Here is a 21000-nt window from a genome sequence, read left to right as displayed (position 1 = left end):
GGCCGAAGGATGAACTCAAAACTTTGGCTTCAAAAATAACAAATAACATCCTTTATTACACTTTAAATACACAGTATAGTGTCCAGATGTTGTAGTAGGTCCATCATGGAAAATAATAACCACTGCAATAAAAGTTCTTCCTGAAATGGATGTTAGGCTTGCATTAAAAAAAATGCTGGTTTCCAATTTTCTTCAATTTGCTCTGCAACGTTGTAGCAATAAAATCAGATATTTTCCAATCTTTCTATATGTAATGTAGACAACATCACTGATTTACAGTGCGAACATCTCATGTCCTGATAGGCTGTTTTTATCAATTTGTTAAAAGGTACTGATTTGCAGTCTGGTATTGTCAAGTTTATAAAGTGTTCTGTTTGTATTTCAGTGGTAGACTTAAATGAACACTCTTTACATTTATGATCCCATCTGTAACTTAGCCTAAATAAGTTTCCAATCTGTATTCCTTCATGTTCTAATACTCCAAGCATTAGAAATTCCTGTGCATCTTGTTGTATATTGAGAGCAAAAGTCAAAGCAAATGTCAAAGCACCAGTACATATGTTCAAAAGATGTTAAATGCCAGAGGCAGTATGGATTTTGCTTCTGTCAGTTACCAACTGTTGATCTACATGATTTAGTGCAGAACAGAATCTTTGTTCATGATTTCCTATGATTTCTTGATGAAGATCATGTAGATAAAACACAACATTCAGAATCAAATTAGCATAACAGTTGATACCTGAACTATTTTCCAGCTGGTAAACCTCAATGTCATCAACAGTTTCCATATTTCTGTTTTGGACACACTACACATTTCCCATATGGATACTCGCCTAAATCAGGAGCATAAAGTCTTCTTGAACGATTACACTATTTGCATCAGCACTAATTTTTCTCATCAAAATCTATCAAATACAAACCAGACCATGTTCTTACTCGAGACAATGCTATTCCCTTTTTGAACACTGTACTTCCAATATTTACAAAAGCAGTGTCTATACCTAAACCTTGAAATTTATGAATAGTTACTGTATATGCTAAAGACAGAGTAAACTGTTTTCTGCGCACATACAAATCTTTTACAAGCAAAAAACATACAACACAACACCCATTCTGTCTTACCTCTTTAATCAGATCATATTTTATAATCGAAAATTCTATTGCATCTCTATTCTGAAATTTTACAAAATCAGCAACTTTTCCCATTGCTCCATTTAGTAAACCACCTACTACATTTAAATTACGCCATAAAATTACCCAACAGTTCATACATACATGTAAAGTCTTTTCTAAGCCTGCAGTTTTAGATGCAGACTTTTCCAAAGAATGCAATTCAGCCTATAGTTTTTCTGTAAGATGAATAGTCACTCCCTTGTGTTCAAGTTTATCAATAGCTTCAATTTCCACTATTTGTGGTTTTCCCAGTTTCAAAAGTTGCTGATTAAATGTAGAACACACTTGCAGTGTAGGCATTAGGCACACTCCAGACTTCTTTTCTTCAAGCATATTGTACATTACTTCGGCTGCTATGTTTCCAGTTGTAAACAAGTTTAGTAGCCAACTTTCTAAAGCTTGTTTACCATGTTTTCTTGACAGACTGCACTTCTCATTTTAAGCAGACACCTACATTTATACAGTGTATTTCAACTTTGCTTTTATAAAGGCTCATACAAACTACCGAAATGACTAATCCATGTACCAAAAAACACATATTAGTATGCCAACCTATTTCAATAGTCATTTCAGTACAATAAAACACATTACACATTTGTACATTTTGTAACATATTTCAAACATCACACTTCTCTAATAATTTCCAAACTATAAAAATCATGCTTTTTTCATGTTAAAAATGTCTCTACAAAGAGTGAAGTACTACTACATGATACATAACACACCTTAGAAATTTGTAACTCATCTTTCAAATAGTATTGCAAAATAGGAAATATCAGAAACTTATAACATTTTCTTTTTCACACAATAAATGTAATGCACCACTCAACAAGGTAAAACCAGTAATGGCAAACTTGCCCTCTTTTTCTGCACACATAAATGTAAGTAACAAATCAAATTGCTTCCTTCATCATTTCAAATTGTGAAACACATTTCTATTAGTTAGACATAATAACCCTTTCTAAGTCTCTTCTAAAAGTGCCCAAACTGGTTCTGTAATTTACTGGAGTCATGACTCCACTGCAGTGTCTCAGTGTAGAGTCGCGATGGAGCTGCAAACCCTGGCAGGTGTTCAAAAACTTATTTCCAATAATACTAGTGTTATTTTTTAACACACTACTGCTAAACATACTACTGATTTGGGAAAACATACTTTAGTGGCATATCACTTATATATGAGTTACCATTTCACATTTTAAACAGTTAAGTTTCAACCCTTCCCCCATTCTGTTTAATCCTAGTTTCCATAGTAACACTTTCTGCTACATTCAGCTGTACCAGAAGGTCGCAATTTCACCGCATTTTCAATTTCAGCTTACAAATGCAAATAGCAGGTGTAGCTGAGTTTTGCAAAATATTACCTTATCCTGTCTATTGTACATTTCAAACTTTTTTAATAACCAATCAGAAACATGCTTCTTCAGGAAAGTAACATGCATCATATTTTTGACTGCAGAATGTTAATGAACTGCCAATCAGGTATCTGTTTTCTCGAAAGCAGCATGTTCTGCACCATTTTAGATACCTCTCATTCTACCAACTTTCTACCTCCACTACAGACCTCTTTTCATTCCTTCAGACATCCCTTCAAGATGCTTACAGTATGGATTGTAGAGCACAGCTATGTTTTCTGATGCAAAAAGTATGCTGAACACAGAGGTATTGACAAAGGCCTAGGTTTGCAAAATGTGGATATTAAATGATTAGAGGATGATATTAAATGAGGACAGATGATTAGAGTGGCACCTATTGATGCCTTTGGTTAAATCATTTTTGCATGTCCAAACCCCTGAGCTCATGATTGTGCACTGTGGCGGCAATGACCTAGGCACATTTACTGGGGTAGGGCTGGAAATCCTAATGAAGGATTCTTTTGCACAATTGATGTTCCTTTTGCCTCAAACTGTCGTTTTATACTCTAATATATGCCAAAGACAGAAATGGAAGTGGTCAAATAATTTCTGTCCACAGATTGATAATGCTAGGAAGAATGTCCATAAAGCTGTTTCTGCTTACCTCCGAGACCATAGGATGGGCTCCATCTATAAAAACAATATACGTTTTGATCTACATGACATCTACAGAACTGATGGAGTTCACTTCACAGATAAAGGGAACAAAGTGTTCTGTAGTAGGGGATCTCTGTGTATAGTCATAATCTAGTGAATAGTCCCGCCCATGTGCGTGGACCCCGGCAATCAAAAATAATCTCTTAAGTTGTCAAAATAATGCAGAAACTGCAAAGACACTTAAGAGAGAATTTAAAGACAAATAATGCAGCCTATATCCACAGGCTACACTGTCCAGTACTTCAACTAGAAATTCCACCAAAAATCACCACACACAGCACAGCCTGCTAGTTTCTACCATAGAGAAACCTGCCTCCCCCAGTCAAAGACTCAGGAATGATAGAGAGAAAGGTAGGGACAGACAAGCCCCATAGGCTGCCATTATGTGGCTTAAATAGGATACTGTGCCTTTAAGAGAACTTTCCAGAACTTCTCCCAGTATCCCAGAATGCATAGCAGGTCCCTCTACTTTCAGTTCTTTTTTCCGGCTCCTGCTTACAGGACCCTGGCATTGAGCTCTCCCTTTTTCAAGGGTTTATTGGAATTGTTTTTGCACTTTTGAATTCTAAAAGTGTTGCTGTTTACTTCTTGGTGTTCTCCTCTCCCTTTTGTGCTGTTTTAGGTGTTTTGGGGCTCCAAAATGCCTGGCCTTTTTGTTAAGTGCCCAGCATGTGAGAGGAAGAAGGCCAAGAGTGACCCCCATGAGGTCTGCATCGTGTGCCTTCCAGAAGATCATGTCCCTGAGGATTGTGTCATCTGCCAGCAGCTTTCTGCTCGGACCCTGAGGGACAGATTGAAGATCAGGCTGGCTGGCCTGGAGGATAGGCGTCTGCGTGCTGCAGGTGGGTCTGGGCAGCCTGGGAAGGTTCCCTCTGCCTCTGCTGAGGCCCCTGGGGGGCTCCCCGGGGGCAGGAAGTCCAGCAAACGGTCCCATTCTCCGTCGACGTCGATGGCATCGACGACGACGTCGAGAGGGATGACGGCGTGCTCCCCTTCTCCCCGGGGCTCCGGGTCGAGACGGCTCGACGGCGAAGGAGACGTCGAAGCCGCCGTCGACGTCATCGTCTTCGTCGACGTCGAGATCTTCCTACCGACGCCGAAGGCAAAGTGACGTGTATCGGCGCTCGCCATCGAAGCGGCATCGACGCTCGCCGTCGAGGCGACACCGTCGATCGTCGTCGAGGCGACACCGTCGATCGCTGTCGAGGCGACACCGTCGATCGCTGTCGAGGCGACGACGTCGAGGGGCTCCTCGACGTCGGGAACATCTAGACGACGGCGGCGTTCGTCGTCGAGGGCGGACCGCCCGACGTCGAGAGGGCGACGTGAGAAGTCGCGGAAGAGGAGGTCGAGGAGTCGGCGTTCGACGCCGAGGAGAAGAGGGTCGACGCCGAGGAGACGGCGTTCGACGCCGGAGTCCAGGAAGCGTCATTCGACGCCGGAGAAGCGTCGCTCTGCGTCCAGCAGACAGCGGTCAGCGTCGAGGAGTAGGTCACCCTCTTCAAAACGGCACAAAAGGGACTCTAGTCCCAGGAGTCACGCTGCTTCCAGTGGAGGACGCAAGAGGAAGCGGTCGCCTGCTGATGGGGATGGCTCTCCGCGCCCTTCGCCTAAAGGGTCACCGGGCTCGGTGTACTCGGAAGTGTACACGCCATCTCGGCCCAGGACTCCGACTCCTCCCCCTGTGCCTAAGGAGGACCCTCCGCCCAAACCGCCACTGCCTTCAGGAGATCCTCCCCCACCTCCGGTCCCTCCGCATGGGCCCACCCCGCAGCCGAAGGTTCCTCCGCCGAGGTCCACTTCCCTGCCGTCCCTGCCTGTTCCTCCTAAGGGGACTCCGAAACCGAAACCCCGGGAGGAACCGAAGAAACCCCGTGAGGAACCACGGAAGACCCCTCCACGTAAACCGAAGGAGCGCCCACGAGCTGGCAGGTCTCGCTCTCGCTCTGGGCGGAAGGAGAGATCGCAGCGCAGATCATCCACGAGATCAAGACACCGCCATAGGAGGCGCGAATCTCGCTCACACACGAGGTCCTCTGGGACCAGGGATTATTCCCCTACCCTATCGGGGTCACCGGACACCAGAGTGTCCCCGATAGATGACCTAGTTGCTTTTCAGGACGTCCTGTTGAGGGGCGCGGCGAAGCTAGGCATATCCCTGACAGTGCCTACTCCAAAGACGTTGGTCATTTTCGAGACTCTACATCAGAAGCACCTGTCTCCTCTCCTGCCCCTGGTGCCGGGCCTGGAAGAACCGGCTATGGCTCTGTTTCTCACCCCGGCGGTGACGAGGGCGGCTCCGTCAAGATTACTAAAGAAGTACCGGGCTCCCGACTCGGATCCGGCCTTTTTGAGAGCGGAGCCTCCGCCTGACTGTCATCGTCACGGCGGCCCGCAAGCAGCATGCCACCACTCCGTCCTCCGCGGTTCCCCCGGACAAGGAGTCAAGGTGGATGGACTCGGTGGGGAGAAAAGTCTGTGGAACTTCCGCTACCTCCATGAAAGCGGCGAGTGCCACGGCTCTGTTGGGTCGATACGACCGCGCCCTCTGGGACTCCCTCGAGCGCTTTGCGGAGCATTTGCCTCGGGAGCAGCGTGAAGACTTCATGGAAGTCCTGAGTGAGGGGATGCTGGTGGCCAACCAGATAATCAGCGCGGCTGCGGACTCTTCCCTGTTGGCGGCTCACGGATTTTGCCACGGAATCAACCAACGGCGCCACGCATGGCTCTGGCTTACGTCCCTGAAACCGGACGCACAGCAGAGGGTGGCCAATCTGCCGTTCTCCGGTGAGACCCTCTTCGGGAAGCATGCGGATGATGAAATGGCCCGCATGAAGGCGGAGGCCGAAACGCTGACGGCTGCGGGCCTGGAGAAGCCCAAAGAGACCAAGAAGCAGTACCGCCCCTTCCAACGGCGGTTCGGCGGACGAGGACGAGGACAGGCTTCGGGGCACTCTCAACAGCAGCAGCAGTTCCGTAAGCCGTTCCAGAAGCGGCAGAAGGGCAGGGGAGGCCAGCAGTCGGCTCCGGCGCCCAAGGGCCAGGCTGGGTCTAGGCCCTAGGAACTTACTTCCCCCGGATCCGTTACCCACTCCGGTAGGGGGAAGCATCCAATTTTTTCTGGCAGAGTGGAGAAAAATTACTCGGGACAAGTGGGTGCTGAATATTGTTTGCAATGGATACAGTCTTCGGTTCACCAGCCCTCCTCCAGCTATTCCCCCGGTCAGCTCGCAGTTTCAGCTGCACGAGCTTCAGGCGGAAGCGGATATCCTGTTAAGGAAAAGGGCGATAGAAGACGTACCTCGGTCTCAGAGAGGAAGAGGTCTGTACTCCCGGTTCTTTCTGGTTCGCAAGAAGGACAAGAACGAGTTCAGGCCCATTCTGGACTTGCGACAAGCAAACAAATGGATTCGCAGAGAAAAGTTCCGCATGCTGTCGTTGCATCAGATTTACCCTCAGTTGCAACAGGGAGACTGGCTTTGCGCTATAGACCTACAGGATGCTTACTTCCATGTGCCCATTGCACACAAACACAGGAAGTTCCTGCGGTTCCAAGTCAGCACCAATCACTATCAATACACAGTACTCCCATTCGGACTGAAGTCTGCGCCGAGAACGTTCTCGAAGTGCATGGCGGTGGTAGCAGCACACCTGAGGAAGAACAAGGGGTTCGTCTACCCTTACTTGGACGATTGGTTGATCAAGGCATCCTCCTTCTCGGAAGCGCGAGCACACTTCCAGAAGACGTGCGTTCTCCTGAACAAGCTGGGGCTGCACATCAACATGGCCAAGTCTGTCCCGACTCCGGTCCAATGCATACAGTACTTGGGAGCCTCCATCAATACGCTGTCAGCAAGCGTGTCTCCTTCGGAAGAGCGACGATTATCACTCCTTCGGAAGGCTCAGGCTCTTATGACGACTCCATCTACAACAGTGAGGACGGTGTCTTCTCTACTGGGATCGATGGCCTCTTGTATCTTCCTGACGCCACACGCACGGCTGCACATGAGACCGTTGCAGGAGTGCTTGGAGGGCCAGTGGGATCAGAGGAAAGGATCTTGGGACAACAAGATTCGACTGTCGCTGCATGCTCTTCAGTCTCTGAAGTGGTGGTGTTCGGCGGAGAATCTCCTCAGAGGGGTTCCCTTTCACAAGGACATTCCCACGCAGACTGTCGTGACGGATGCGTCTCTTCTGGGATGGGGAGCGCACTCCGGGACTCTACAGATTCAAGGCACGTGGTCACCGATGGAGGCCACGTATCACATCAATTTCCTGGAACTCAGGGCTGTTCACTTGGCGCTGAAGGCCTTTCTTCCGTCCTTCCGGACCAACTCCCTGCTTGTACAGACGGACAATACCACCACGATGCATTACCTCAACAAGCAGGGGGGCTCGAGATCGCGCACTCTGTCACAGGAGGCGCAGACGATCTGGCACTGGCTCCTGGCCAGAGGACTGACGATAACGGCCACCCATCTACCAGGAGTGCAGAATGTTCAGGCAGACGCACTGAGCAGACTGCTTCAGGAAAACAACGAATGGGTCATAAACGACGAAGTACTAGGAGAAGTCTTCGCAAGGTGGGGAACTCCAGACGTAGATTTGTTCGCCACCGCCGAAAACAGCAAGTGCAGAGACTTCGCCTCCAGGTACTTCCAGCAAGGGACGCTGGGGAATGCGCTATGGATCAACTGGACGAACGGCTTTCTGTACGCCTTTCCTCCCATTCCCCTGATTCCGGCGGTACTCATCAAGCTGGCCCGGTCCAGAGCTCGGATGATACTCATCGCCCCGGAGTGGCCCAGGCAGTGGTGGTTCACGGACCTTCTTCACCGGTCTCTCCTTCCTCACATTCGGTTGCCGTGCAGTCCGGACCTTCTCACGAAGTTCGGGGGACGGATGTTACACCCCAACCTCTCGTCTTTGAGTTTGGCGGCATGGCTCCTGAGATAGTGCAATATGGCCATCTGAATCTGCCCGATGACTGCATGGACATACTGAAGGAGTCTAAGAGACCTTCCACTCGGACTTCATATGCTTACAAGTGGAAGAGGTTTTGTATCTGGTGCCAGTCTAAGAACCATGATCCTACGACCTGCAAGGAAGATGTCATCCTTCCTTACCTTTTACATTTGGCGCAGTCTGGCCTTAATGTCCATTCCATTAAGGTACATCTTGCTGCATTGACTGCCTACAGGAAATGCCCTTCACAGACTTCCTTTTTCCAGATCCCTGTGATCAAAGATTTTCTGGAAGGTTTGAAGAAAGTATTCCCTCCTGTCAGGCTTCCCTCGCCTTCATGGGAATTGAATGTGGTGCTGTCCAGATTGATGAAGGAGCCTTTTGAACCTATTCATAAGGCTTCGTTGCAGCACCTGTCCTGGAAGGCGGCGTTCCTCGTGGCCATTACATCGGCCCGCAGGGTGAGTGAAATTCAGGCGTTGTTATTGTAATGAACCTTATACTGTATTTCATGCTGCTAAGGTTGTTATGCGTACTCACCCTAAATTTCTTCCCAAGGTTATTTCTGATTTTCATGTCAACCAGACTATAACTTTGCCTACGTTTTTTCAGAACCCTTCATCCCCAGCGGAGAGGTCTCTCCATTCCCTGGATGTTAGGAGGGTGTTGAAATTTTATCTGGATAAAACCAAGGATATTCGTAGGTCTGACCAGTTGTTCATCAATTATGGGTCGGTCAGGACGGGTCTTGCGACCTCGAAGCAGTCCATCTCTAGGTGGATTGTGTCCTGCATACAATTGTGTTATCAAAAGGCTAATAAGACCTTAGGAGGTAAGCCTAAGGCTCATTCCACCAGGGGCAAAGCTGCCACGACGGCTCTGCTCCGTAACGTGCCGATTGCTGAAATCTGCAAGGCAGCCACTTGGAAGTCGGTTCATACCTTTGCTAAGCATTACTGCCTGGACACTGACGCCAGGGCAGACGCTCAGGTTGGGCAGGCTTCGCTGCGGAATTTGTTCGCACAGTAGTGGCGTTATGTATTTATTCTCCACCGCCGCTTTGGTGTGGGGATGGGCTTGCCATTCTATTCACTAGATTATGACTAAACACAGAGATCCCCTACTACAGAAGGAGTAGTTTCTGTCCTGTAACTCCAGTTCTGTAGTAGGGGTATCTCTGTTATAGTTATAAGCGCCCGCCCTCCTCCCCGGTGGAGATTTTCATTATGTAAAGAATGCGACAGGTCTGACGTGCTTCGCCTTCAAAAAGAACTGAAAGTAGAGGGACCTGCTATGCATTCTGGGATACTGGGAGAAGTTCTGGAAAGTTCTCTTAAAGGCACAGTATCCTATTTAAGCCACATAATGGCAGCCTATGGGGCTTGTCTGTCCCTACCTTCCTCTCTATCATTCCTGAGTCTTTGACTGGGGGAGGCAGGTTTCTCTATGGTAGAAACTAGCAGGCTGTGCTGTGTGTGGTGATTTTTGGTGGAATTTCTAGTTGAAGTACTGGACAGTGTAGCCTGTGGATATAGGCTGCATTATTTGTCTTTAAATTCTCTCTTAAGTGTCTTTGCAGTTTCTGCATTATTTTGACAACTTAAGAGATTATTTTTGATTGCCGGGGTCCACGCACATGGGCGGGACCATTCACTAGATTATGACTATAACAGAGATACCCCTACTACAGAACTGGAGTTACAGGACAGAAACTACTCCTTTCTCAACAACCTTAAGCTGTGCATCCGCACTTACATGTAGCTCCAACAACGTCCTAATGAAAATGGCTCTTTTTAGAGCCACCCTAAACCCAACAGTGAATCTTATTTATTTTTTTAGCAAACATACTCTTTCTGAATATTTTCCAGCTTTGTGAACCCGTCTCTAATTCGCAAAACAAAATCACAACTTCAACTTACTACAACACAATACACTTAATTTTGATTTATTTTGTATTATTTAGAACTCTATCAAAATTAATGTGATTATGAACTTCAATCTCACTAACTCTATAAAAAAAGTTCACAAATCCAACATTACCTTCTCAATTCTATACTATTAAATTATTTATTTAAGGTGGATCCTCAAATCCACCGCTACTTTACACTAGGAGGGGGGGGGCCTTGAGAGACACAACAGGGTTGCAACTCTTATGAGAGAAAAAAATGATGAATGCCCCCCAGTTCCATTAACCGCAGTTGGCCCCGAGCACCCCATCCCCAGGGGCCCAGCCATTTAAAAAAAAAAGGGGGGAGGCCCCCCCCAAAAGCTATTTTTAACCCTGGGTACTCCCATCCCCGGGGCTTGCCCAATTTATTATTATTTTTTTCATTAATGGGGCGGCCTGCGTGGCCACCCCTACTTGGGCCATTTTGGGCGCTGGGGACCCCAACATGGCCACAGTGTTCGGGACTGTGATGGGGAGCCCCAATGCCGCCGCAGTCCCTGCCGGCTCCCTGCCTCCTGCGGGAGCCGGCATTGCTTTTGGACAGAGGGAGCTGCTAACATGTTGCTCCCTTTGCCCAAAAGCAATTCAGATTTGCTTCATGGAAGCCAGAGCAGTTTTCCTGCTCTTGCTTCCATGAAGCAAAGGAGAGGGGGGGGCACACAGGTGCATTGCGGGAGCTGGCCCTGGGGGGTGGTGGTCCCCGGGGGCAAGGAGGGCTCCTGGAGGAGGGCTGCGCGGCCCCTCCCATCTTCTGTGCAGCCCTGGGGAGGTGGTGGTCCGCAACAGACCCCACATTTTAATTCATGAATGCCCTGGGAGGTGGTGTTCCCTGGGGCAGTGTGGGGGCAGGAGTCCCCCCCCCCCCCCAACACTTTAATAAAGAAATTAAAGCCCCGTGGAGGTTGCAGTTCGCGGGGATTGGCCCGCCAATCATAGTCAACATAGGAGAAATATAAATACAAACGCAGGATACAGCATATCCCTCCCCCTTTAAACAGAAACTAAAATAAACCATACTAAGTCGTGGAAAACTATACACATCAAGAAAATAGTTCAGAACCTAGGGGTGCAAGCAAAACTACAACATCTCGAGAGGGACTGGACAATTAAGGAAACGGAGGATGAATAAATAGATACATAGGAAATCACCCATCCTCTCCCATTATAAAATCAATTAAACTGTAGAAAATCGACAGTTGACTAAAAGTGTAGACACAGAAGGACTGTACCCCATCCAGGGATTCCTAATGTAAAGATTACAAATTTACTCTGTGAAAATGGGACTAAAGCCCATCTTGACACCCTTTGTATGAGGGTGAAAAACGAGCAGAAATGGCACAGTAACCCATAAAGACATCCCTTGTGTAAGGGTTTTTAATGTAGTCCGTGTAAAAGGGACTTACGCCCTCACATAAGGGTCAGAAAAAAATGTAAATGGGGGTTATACCCCACAAAGACATACCCCGTGTAAGTGTTTTAAAGGTAACTCGTGTAAATGAGAATGACACCTATTTAGACAATCCCAGTGTAAGGGTTATGTGACGCACTGTGTAGAAATGGGACTAGTACCCATTCCCGTCCTTCACGTAACGGAGTGAAACGTGCCATGCAAATGTAGGAGATACACAGCCTTACGTCAGGGGATCGCTGTATGGATGTATAACTAAAGATCAAGAAACGCATGTCAACAAACCACTAAAAAATAAAAAAAAATAATGTCCCTTTTGAAAGGGTACCCAAGCAACACACAATAATGGCCAAGTAGAACCCATAGTGTCATCCCATGTATAATACATGCGTAACCTTCAATGCACATACAAATGTCGATCTCTCCAGGAAAGGTGCGCAACTACAAACCTAAAGATGGATGACCACCACCCAATAAAACTTTAAGACCACCCCCATGTGAGGGTGTGTAGAGTATAACCAAGAAATGGATGACCTCCCCCCACTAGAACTCCCTCATGTTTGGGGTACCCAGGCTAACCTAAGAAAATGGGCAAATCTGATAGATTACTAACCGCAGATTCCTTCCCGTAGAATTATTCCCGGGCTTGAGACTGGATCCGGAAAACTTTTTGTCCGCGTATGTGATGTCAGCAAGGTGACATAAGTCCCGCCCCGGCGCGCCTACGTCAGTTTTTTCCTTTTTCGTGTGCAGCGCGGGTCAGATTCGTGCTCCAGTTTAGGCCTTTCTCTTTCGCTATTGCGTGTGTTTGTGGGAACAGTGTGCGAATGCCTTCGGGCTTTAAGACGTGCTCGTCTTGTGACAGACCCTCACCTCATTTGCAAGTGGTGCTTGGGGGAACATCACAACTCCACGGATTGCGAGGCATGCCAGCAGTTGAAGCCAAAGTCGCGGCGGGATCGCCGAATGAAACTTCTCTTGGCTCGCATGTCCAGATAGGCTTCCTCACCTTGATCATCCTCTGCTGAAGGTTTTCGAAGCCGCCGTCCTCGTCCCTCTCCTATGCTGCAAGAGCGCCGCTCGCCTGTCTAAGTGTTTCAGTTTGTCCTTGTGGGCTGGTTTTCGGGATGTTGGGGGTGTGGACTCTCCGCGGGTGATGCGGCCCTGCGTATCGTCCCCCTATCCACCGTTTCTCAGTGAGGGGGTGTCGAGAACCCGGGTGGAGACATATGCGGCTGCTTTGCAGGCCTCGCTGGCTTCTACTCCTTCTCCTTCCCCTCCTAGGGCGTCGGCTGATCCCTTGCGTTGTGCAGGGCCCTCCGCGGCGTCGCCGGTGGCTCTGGCCCCGGCTCAGACTTGCTCGGCTGAAAGCTTGGAGGATGTGATGCCGTTTGGGTGTGGCCCTTCGGGGGTCCCACCTTCGGACCACGGCACCCCTGTTTCGCCGCAAACTCCTGGGGAGTCCCTGTGGTGCCGCGGGTGGTCACTGGGGCTCGGGTCGCATCCCGAGCCCCTCTCGGCCCTATAGATAGGCGGCAATCTTGCCACCGCTTTTGTCTCCGCCATCTCGGGAGGCCCGCTGGCTGACTCCTGGGGGCGCAATTTATTCGCTTCAACCAGTGCGGCTCTGCAGGCCCTTAACACTTTGTGTTGGCTAGGGCCACTTCTTGCTTGTGGGACTCGGCGGAGTCCCTTGGCTCTGCCGCCTCTCAGGAGGGTGCTGGGGTTGATTTGCGGCACCATGCGTTATATGGCCAGGAGCTGGTGGCGTTTATTCTTGGCTCCGCTCTGGACATCTCAGAGGTGCTTGGTCGTGCCATGACTGTGTGTTCCCGGATAAATGTTCAGGAACGGCTGGTTGATCTTCCCTTCGATGGCACTCTTTTGTTCCACGCCCGGCAGACTCGGCCATCCAGAGGTTCTTGGCGGGGCTTCGGCCTCCTCGTCCTTCTTCTCCCCCTTAGTGACCTGTGACTTGATCTGGTTCTTGCAGGTGTTCTTCCATTGGGGCAGGTCACCCCAGTTGTGTGTTTGTGCTTCATGGCCACTCGAGTCCTCCTTGTTGGGACTGTGGTTATGTTGGCCGGCCCTTCTTAACTGTTTGTTTTTGCTTTGAGTTTCCTACACCATGCTGGCCCTGAGGCTAGGCCTGCTGTTTTTTCTCTCTGGCTGCTTGACAAGCCTTCTGCAGGTTTTTCCGCAGGTATTTTCTGTTTTCGTCTGCTGTGGACGTTTGTTCCCAAGAGGTTCCCAGGTTTTGTGACGTAACCTGCCCTATGTGGGGCAATGGTAGCTGTTATATTGCTCTGTTATGCTCTGGGGGTTGTTTTCCTTTGGGCCTCTGTTCTCCGTGGCATTAAGGTATGTTGCAGATGCAATCCTCTTGCTGATGGCTTGAGTTCGGCCCCGGGGGGTGTCCTTCTCCGGGGTCACTGCGCTATTCGCCTGGTCTGGCCTCCTGTCAGCGGCCGGGCGTCTTGGTTCTGCCTGGTTCCACTTCCTTTGGACTATGGGTGCAGACTCCTCCCTGGAGCGTGTTCGGACCCCTCTTGCCTAATTGCTCTTGGTCGTCGGCTGACGTCTGGCTTGCCCTGAGTGCATCCTTCTGTGGTGCTCTCGGCGTGTGGCTGCACTTGCTGGTGCTGACCTGCTGTTTTTCTGCACCATTGTACCTGTCTGGCGCTTTGGTCAGCCAGTCTTCTTTGCCTTGTCTGCTTCTTCCAGTAGGCCTTGCACTCAGTTCTCCCTCTACTCCCTGTGGGGTGAGATGGTCCCGGAGTTCTTGTTCCCTTTCGGGTGCAGTCTATCCCTGCAGGGAGCGGGACAGTTCTTTCTGGGGGTCCTTGCGCTTCCCTTTTCGGCATGTGCCTGCTTATTGTGGACGGTGCCGTTCGGGCTGGACTTTGCCTTCTGGCTGTGTTAGGCTTGGCTGTACCCTTCGCTGGGTATGTTTCCAGTGGAGGGGGACTGGCCTTTGCTATGCCCCTTCTGCTAGGAGTCTCTAGGGTGCTCTTCTCCTTCGGTGCTCCTATTACTTTAACTTGGGACCGACGTTATGTTGTCCTGTACAGGCGTGGGGTGCTTTAGCCTCCTTTTTCGCCTTGCCTTGTTTCCTCTGCTGAGCGAGGACGTGCTGCTGCTTCTTTTCTCCTTTCCCGCATCCCCTTCAGGGTTGGTGGTCTTCTGCTTGTGGGGGTTTCCCTTGCCTGAGGTACAGGGCTCCTCGTCCTGTCTTTGGGACTCCGCTCCTATGAGACCCTCTGTTATGACCAGGCTGGTGGGGTCCTCTTGCAGACCCTCCTTCCCCTTTGTTATGGCATGGGTATCTATTCTACGGGAAGGAATCTGCAGCTAGTAGCCTCTATCAGATGTACGAGTTACTTACCTTCGGTAACGATGTATCTGGTAGAGAAGATTCTACCTGCAGATTCCTTCATGGCCCGCCTTTCCTCCCCGTTCTGCCAGGATCCTTTGGCTTGGTCTTCTCCATTCGCCTCCCGGTGGGTGGCTATGCCTTCACTACGTGCATTCTGACGCTGTTGTCTGGCAGGATGTTCAACCTGTTTATTTGTTCTTTCCTCTCCTTTTGGCGCATTGAATAGTAGGTTTGTAGGTACTTCCGTGCCTCTGTGTTCTAGTTGCCCCAGGTTGGGTCCTACCCGTCCCCCGCCCCCCCCCTCTTGCCCCTTTCATTGCTAGGGGTCCTGGCCCCTCTGCTATCCTCTAGATTGGGGTCTTTTGGTTGGGCCTCTGCCCTTGTTCCTTACAGGGGTGTTCACATTCTATGTTGGGGCTGTCTGTTAGTCTTGTTGCGCCTTGTTTGTCCCAAACTGGTTCCCCTTCCTTGTAATTGGTTGGGGTTGTGGTCCTGTTAGGTTTGCATTACACTTTTCATGTGTTCTGGCTCCAGGTGGGGTCTATCTTGGTGCTGGCAGGGTTGCTGTTCGGGGCTATGCTCTTTTCCTTATTCTTTTTCCCTGCTTGTGGTACTGCGGTGTTTGGCACTGCTCCTTCTGTCCCCCACCATCGCTTTTTATCTCTTTCGCACACTGTTCCTATATTCTCAGTTTTATCTGATGGCTCCCCTTTGTGTATCGCGGAAAAGTTCTCAGAAGAAAACTGATGTTGGCGCGACGGGGCAGGACTTATGTGACCTCGCTGATGTCACGCCTGGGCGGAGTTGCGTGACGCCGTTCCCCCGGCACGCAGGGATGCTGTGGCAAAAAGTTTTCCGGATCCAGTCTCACGCCTGGGGATAATTCTAGGGGAATGAATCTGCGACTACCTTCTATCCATACTGTACTGTTTGTAGTTTGACTGAAGTTTGTTGTATATGTAATGTCACTCCAACTGCAGAGTTTTTACTAGGATGATGGAGTACAGAAAATACGTGAAACTTGATAGACCCAGTGCTTGCCTGCTGCCTCCAACACAAGATAGTCGAATGCAGTAACGACCGCGCCGGGTGGCTTACGGTTGGAGTGTTCTGCAAAGCGTCCCAAAGCAGCGTTGAAGCTGTGAAAAAACAAATCACCGGAGTTCCTTAAAAACTTTTGTGCCGATCAATGGACATGGTAAGCTGCTTGCACATTGAAGATCTTGTGCTCCTCATTTGAAACCGCTCTGTAACAGTTTAGCGGTCCTACCACCAATGAGGTCTTTAGTATTTAAAAAAAATAAACTCACCACATGTTTGGCTAAAAGATGATGGCCTCCTCCGGCTGCCAGTATAAAAATCCAGTTTGCCAAACGGTATCGTACACATTACAGTATGCTTCACACACCTAATGTAGAGGGCATCAAGGAACACTCTGAAACATGTGTAACATGACAGCAACATGGTGGAAAATTCCACTGTGATGTCGAATGTTCCATAAGTCAGATGTATTACAGTGGAAAAGTTCACAACAGATATCCAGTTGCATGAAGTAAAACATTGTAGGCAAATAAAGCATGTCCAGGCCGGGCTGTCCACTGTGAAGGACACTGGTGGGGCTGGCAGGCCCCGTACTTCAGTCTTAGAGGCTTGTTTATTAGTTTCTGTATGTTTCCTTAGTTTCCCATTCCAGTGACAGCTTCTGTAAATGCCAGTAGTGCGCATGGGTCGGTCTCCAGATCGTCACCAAAATTATGTTGTGATGTACCAGACGTAGCCGAGGAGTATCTTTGTAGTTTCATTTTTAGATGTAAGTTACATGTTCGCATTCATGTAAAAGCACCCCCCACCTGGAGCAGCCTGCCTGCAGCTCACCCATTTTCAACTGTCCACCTCACCACACAGGCACCCAAACATTCTAATCATCTCCATCACACCAACATTCCACTCAGAACACTCGCACTGTCTGAGCAGCTAGGAACTAGGTAACATAAGATAAACATTAATAAAAAGACAGGGTTCAACAAATGCCTTAATCATGAAAGAAACTATTTCAACAGAGTAGAATTAGCAGACAGTCATGCTATGGGTCATGTTTTATTTCCAAACAGAAGTTGCACTGTAATGTAGTAATGACTTTCTGTGAAAGTGTAGCAGTCACGTGGGATAAGAGATACTATTTTAATCCTTTGTTCTCATTTTGTAGGCATTGGATCACCAATGAAATTTGAGAGTTTATCTGACATCATACACAAGACAAACGAGGAAACGGATGGACAGTGCTCGAAGGAGGTCCCCAATCCCCCATGGACTGCCATGTGTGATGGTTCACTGCAAATGCATGTGCAGAAAAATTTGCTTGTGGATGAACTTGAAAAGAGAAGGCGAGCTCATGTTACATCTTCTGAAATATCTCCATTCCTTTCACAAGAAACTATATGGCAATCTGAGAAGGAGAACATCTGTACGAATGCTAACGTCACACCTTTTTTTGATTCAAACATATCTGCCGTGACTCAGCAGTCTAAGGGTCCCAAAGCATCTTTTATTAATGCTGCCCTCGCAAACAAAATCTGCAAGACACAAGACAACTCAATGCACAAAGGGGCAGAGATTCATACTAAAGACAAGCCGGTCCCTCTTCCAAGAATAATGTCTTTGAAAGAAAAGAAGAAAACCTTAATACTACAGGGGATTGCAAGTGAATGATCTTTTGACCCATGCATAAACTTTGATCTTTTCTTTCTGGGGGACATAGCTGTGACTTGTGGGACTATTGGTAATTTATGCTATTATGTTTTTTGTGATGTTTGAAAATCTTTATACAAGAATTATTCTCCCAACTCTCCCTAAGTAGCCAATGAAACTGTATGTTCACTTGTATAAGCATCTCTGTGTAGTTTTCGATCTCAGTCATTACTGTTTACATTTTGCAAAAGCCCTCTGAGCATATGAAGGAAAATTAATTTCCGTGGACATTTTTTTGGCACATATCTTCAATATGATCCTTTGGGCATTTCAAGTTTAATCTCATTAGGTTTTTTCAAAGGAAGAGTTGAAAGGAAACTTCTTTATTAATATTGAATTAAATATTCAGTTATAGCTACGAGTAATTGGTAAATGATTGGCTTGAAAAAGTGAGAAACATATGCATATGTTTCTTGGTGATGAAATAGGTATTACCCTCGTAGGATCAAATGTAATAAACATATGGTTCAGATTTTTGTCGTTTGCGTAGCAACACGAACATCCTTTATTTCCTTTGTGCACGTGCAATTGAATGCATATTAGTTTTGCTGTGTCTGTTGAGTTTGCATGTTTAGGTGTACCGTATAGCTTTTATCATACATTGAGATTTTGGTTTTGATAGTGGACAATCCTCCTATAAATGGAAGATCTAAAACCAGTGGAGATCATTGGTGGAATTTCTCTCCAGCTTGCAAAGTTGCCTAATTGGGTTAAATGCTTGCCAATGGGATTTTGAGATCACAACTTCAAATCGTGGCAAGGCCTTCTCCGCCTCCATCCAGGTTGGATACATTGAGTATCATTAAATAGGTTAATAGTAATACTTGCTAACTACAGTGGGAAGATGTCACGGTTTGAATTGTTATATGAAAGACCAGTTGGTGTAAGGCCTGTACGGAAGAGGAAAACTCCACCAGTAGATTCTCTTCTGGAGGTAGTTTTTTCCTGAATCTTCCCTTCTCTACTGCTAAAATAGTTATATTCATTTTCAGCTTCTTTAAATGTAATGAGGAGAAACAGAAGTAATGTAACTGATAGTCTTTGATTGCATATTCTATAATTACATATCCATGAGACTATACCTACTTTTTCTGTATGTTTGTCTCCATTTGGCTTTTGCCTTCCTCCGGTTTTCAAATAATTCCAGTTTTCGAGGTTTTTTGCATCTTAAATTATGATCACACTTTTCAGTATTTGGTGAGCACTTTTTAGATCTTCTGCCTCATGTGCCTCACATGCTCTTTGCTAATATGTGCAGTGCATGTAAAGTATTATGTACTGTTATACCACCAGTGGCTTTTCTCAATACTAAAGTCTTATCAATTTGGTGAGAAGACAAACCTTTTTGTTTCTAATCCTCTCGTCTTCTGCTTTAACTCCTGTACGTAATGGAGATCATGCTTTAGTAGTATCAGTTCAATTTGACTTCGAACCCCACTGTTGTAATGTGTAGAGGTTAGACAGCCTCAGCCCATTTTACAACTTAAGTCAATAGTTGAGTAGTACACGTGTTCCTACATTTTTCCAATTGTTTTTATATTGTATAAAAATAAATACAATGTGATATTCTTTGAAAACAGATGAGTTCAAAACCAAACTGTGCTAAAAATGATTAAGGTAAGAAATGCAAACACAGGCTACTCTTACATATGTAACCCAGGAGCCACATTTGTTGAAGAATTATGGCCTTAAAAGAATCTCTCTTTTTTGGGGATCAGTGTGCAATAGGAGTATAGTTTTAACTTGTATTCCTTGCTGTCTTGAATTTACAGTCCTGTCGCGAGTCAAACAAGAATGCATTCTAGGAATTTCCTTGCAGCATCGCAAGGCCCTACTTTTCTCGTCAAAGTTAGTAGATTGGCATGGTTTCTCACTCTCTGCCTCAGATCTTCTACTTCCCCATGTAACATACAGCTACCTGCATGGTGGGACCACATTTCAGTGATTGCCTGAGATCAAAATTAGACCTCATGCTTTAGTTTTGGTTACCAACTGCCTCACTGTGATATCTCAGAATACTCATGAGAGTCAGCTTACTGAGTTGACAGTGTTTCTCACTGTCTTAGATTTGGGCCCTTGCCCTACGGTTGTATGCAACCAAAGGCAGGGCTTTTACATCCATATGCATTATGGCCCAACTCTCAGATTGCCTGTGATTGTAGGTGAATCTAAAGCTGCAGCTTGGGTTAGTTGTTCACGAAAGCGGGCTGAGGGTCTGCCTCTTGAATGACTGGTGCCTACTGCTCCTACCTAATACAGTAACCAGATCTTTCACGAATTCATGATATTTATGGCACAGTTTACAAAATGGATACGGGCTGCGGGCTGAGTTATGAATATTTGCATCTGATGTCACCTGGTGGAGGCATAGTTCGCAGGGTGAGAAAGCCACAGGCATGACTGGGCTGTGGCAGCTTTTGTAGAGGTTATGAGATGCTGTACCTTTCTAGTCCGATGATGCAGATACTGTCTGCCCCTTGCTTCACTGAGTATGTTTTGCCTCTAAATGTTCAACTCATCTGGGTGGATGAGATTGTGACATGAAGGGGGCATCTGGAGAAAGTTTGAAAGTAGTTCATCACTGCATGAAACCAGTGTTACAACTGCCTGGGGCCTGAAGTAGCCATTACTGTCTGGAGCCATTGATGTTAATTGTTGGCTGCCTGGAGCTATTGATGTTTCTTACTGCCTGGAACAATTGATGGTAATTACTGGTTGGGTCTGTTGATGATCATTATTGCTTCGGCCACTATTGAAGGTCATTACTTCTGGGAACTATTGTTGCTGCCTACTGTTTTAAGCCATTGGTGTATATACCGCCTGTCGTCATTTATATGTATGACTGCCTATGGCAATTTATACATTGGCTGCCTAGAACAATCGATGCTCACTCCTGGCTGAGCTTTCTCTTGAGCCACTCCCAGGCTGTTTCCACCCAGTCAGTGTGTTCCTACTATAAGACTCCGCCCTGTCGGGTTGCTGGGAGATGTGCCTTGCCTTAAGAAATTCTGTAAGGAATTAGATTATTATTTGGGGTGCGTGACTAAACACCTTGAGGAATAATCACAATCCTGGTCAGCGTGAATGCTCAAAGTCACTAAAATAACTTGAGCACAACCAAAATTACAAAGATTGAGCGGAGGTATCCATTTTTAAAGTAGAAATAGCTCTAGGAAGCAGAAAGTGTAAATGATTGTCAGTGCTTGCAGTACACCAGGACCTAGTGCAATTTGAGGCTTGCCGTAATAGAGCACACGTTGGATACACCAATCAGGTTCATCCTGGTCAAAGAATTTACCTTCTGAGTCAGTCC

General features: G+C 47.2%; 1 protein-coding gene across 2 annotated transcripts in view; it reads left to right on the top strand.

The window, feature by feature from the left end:
* Positions 1-18167, top strand: part of RTKN2 (rhotekin 2) — a 307712-nt gene extending 289545 nt beyond the window's left edge. For both annotated transcript variants that reach the window (XM_086920081.1, XM_086920082.1), the window contains one exon: positions 17146-18167. In XM_086920081.1, coding sequence (XP_086776207.1) covers positions 17146-17648 — 503 coding nt within the window. In that variant the 3' untranslated portion in view covers positions 17649-18167. The remainder of the gene's footprint in view (positions 1-17145) is intronic.
* The last annotated feature ends 2833 nt before the right edge of the window (positions 18168-21000 follow it).

This window comes from Lissotriton vulgaris, chromosome 5 (assembly GCF_964263255.1).
Source record: "Lissotriton vulgaris chromosome 5, aLisVul1.2, whole genome shotgun sequence".
NCBI classification, from domain to species: Eukaryota; Metazoa; Chordata; class Amphibia; order Caudata; family Salamandridae; genus Lissotriton; species Lissotriton vulgaris.
Note: the sequence above shows the minus strand (reverse complement) of the source record. Positions and strands in the feature narration are given on the sequence as shown.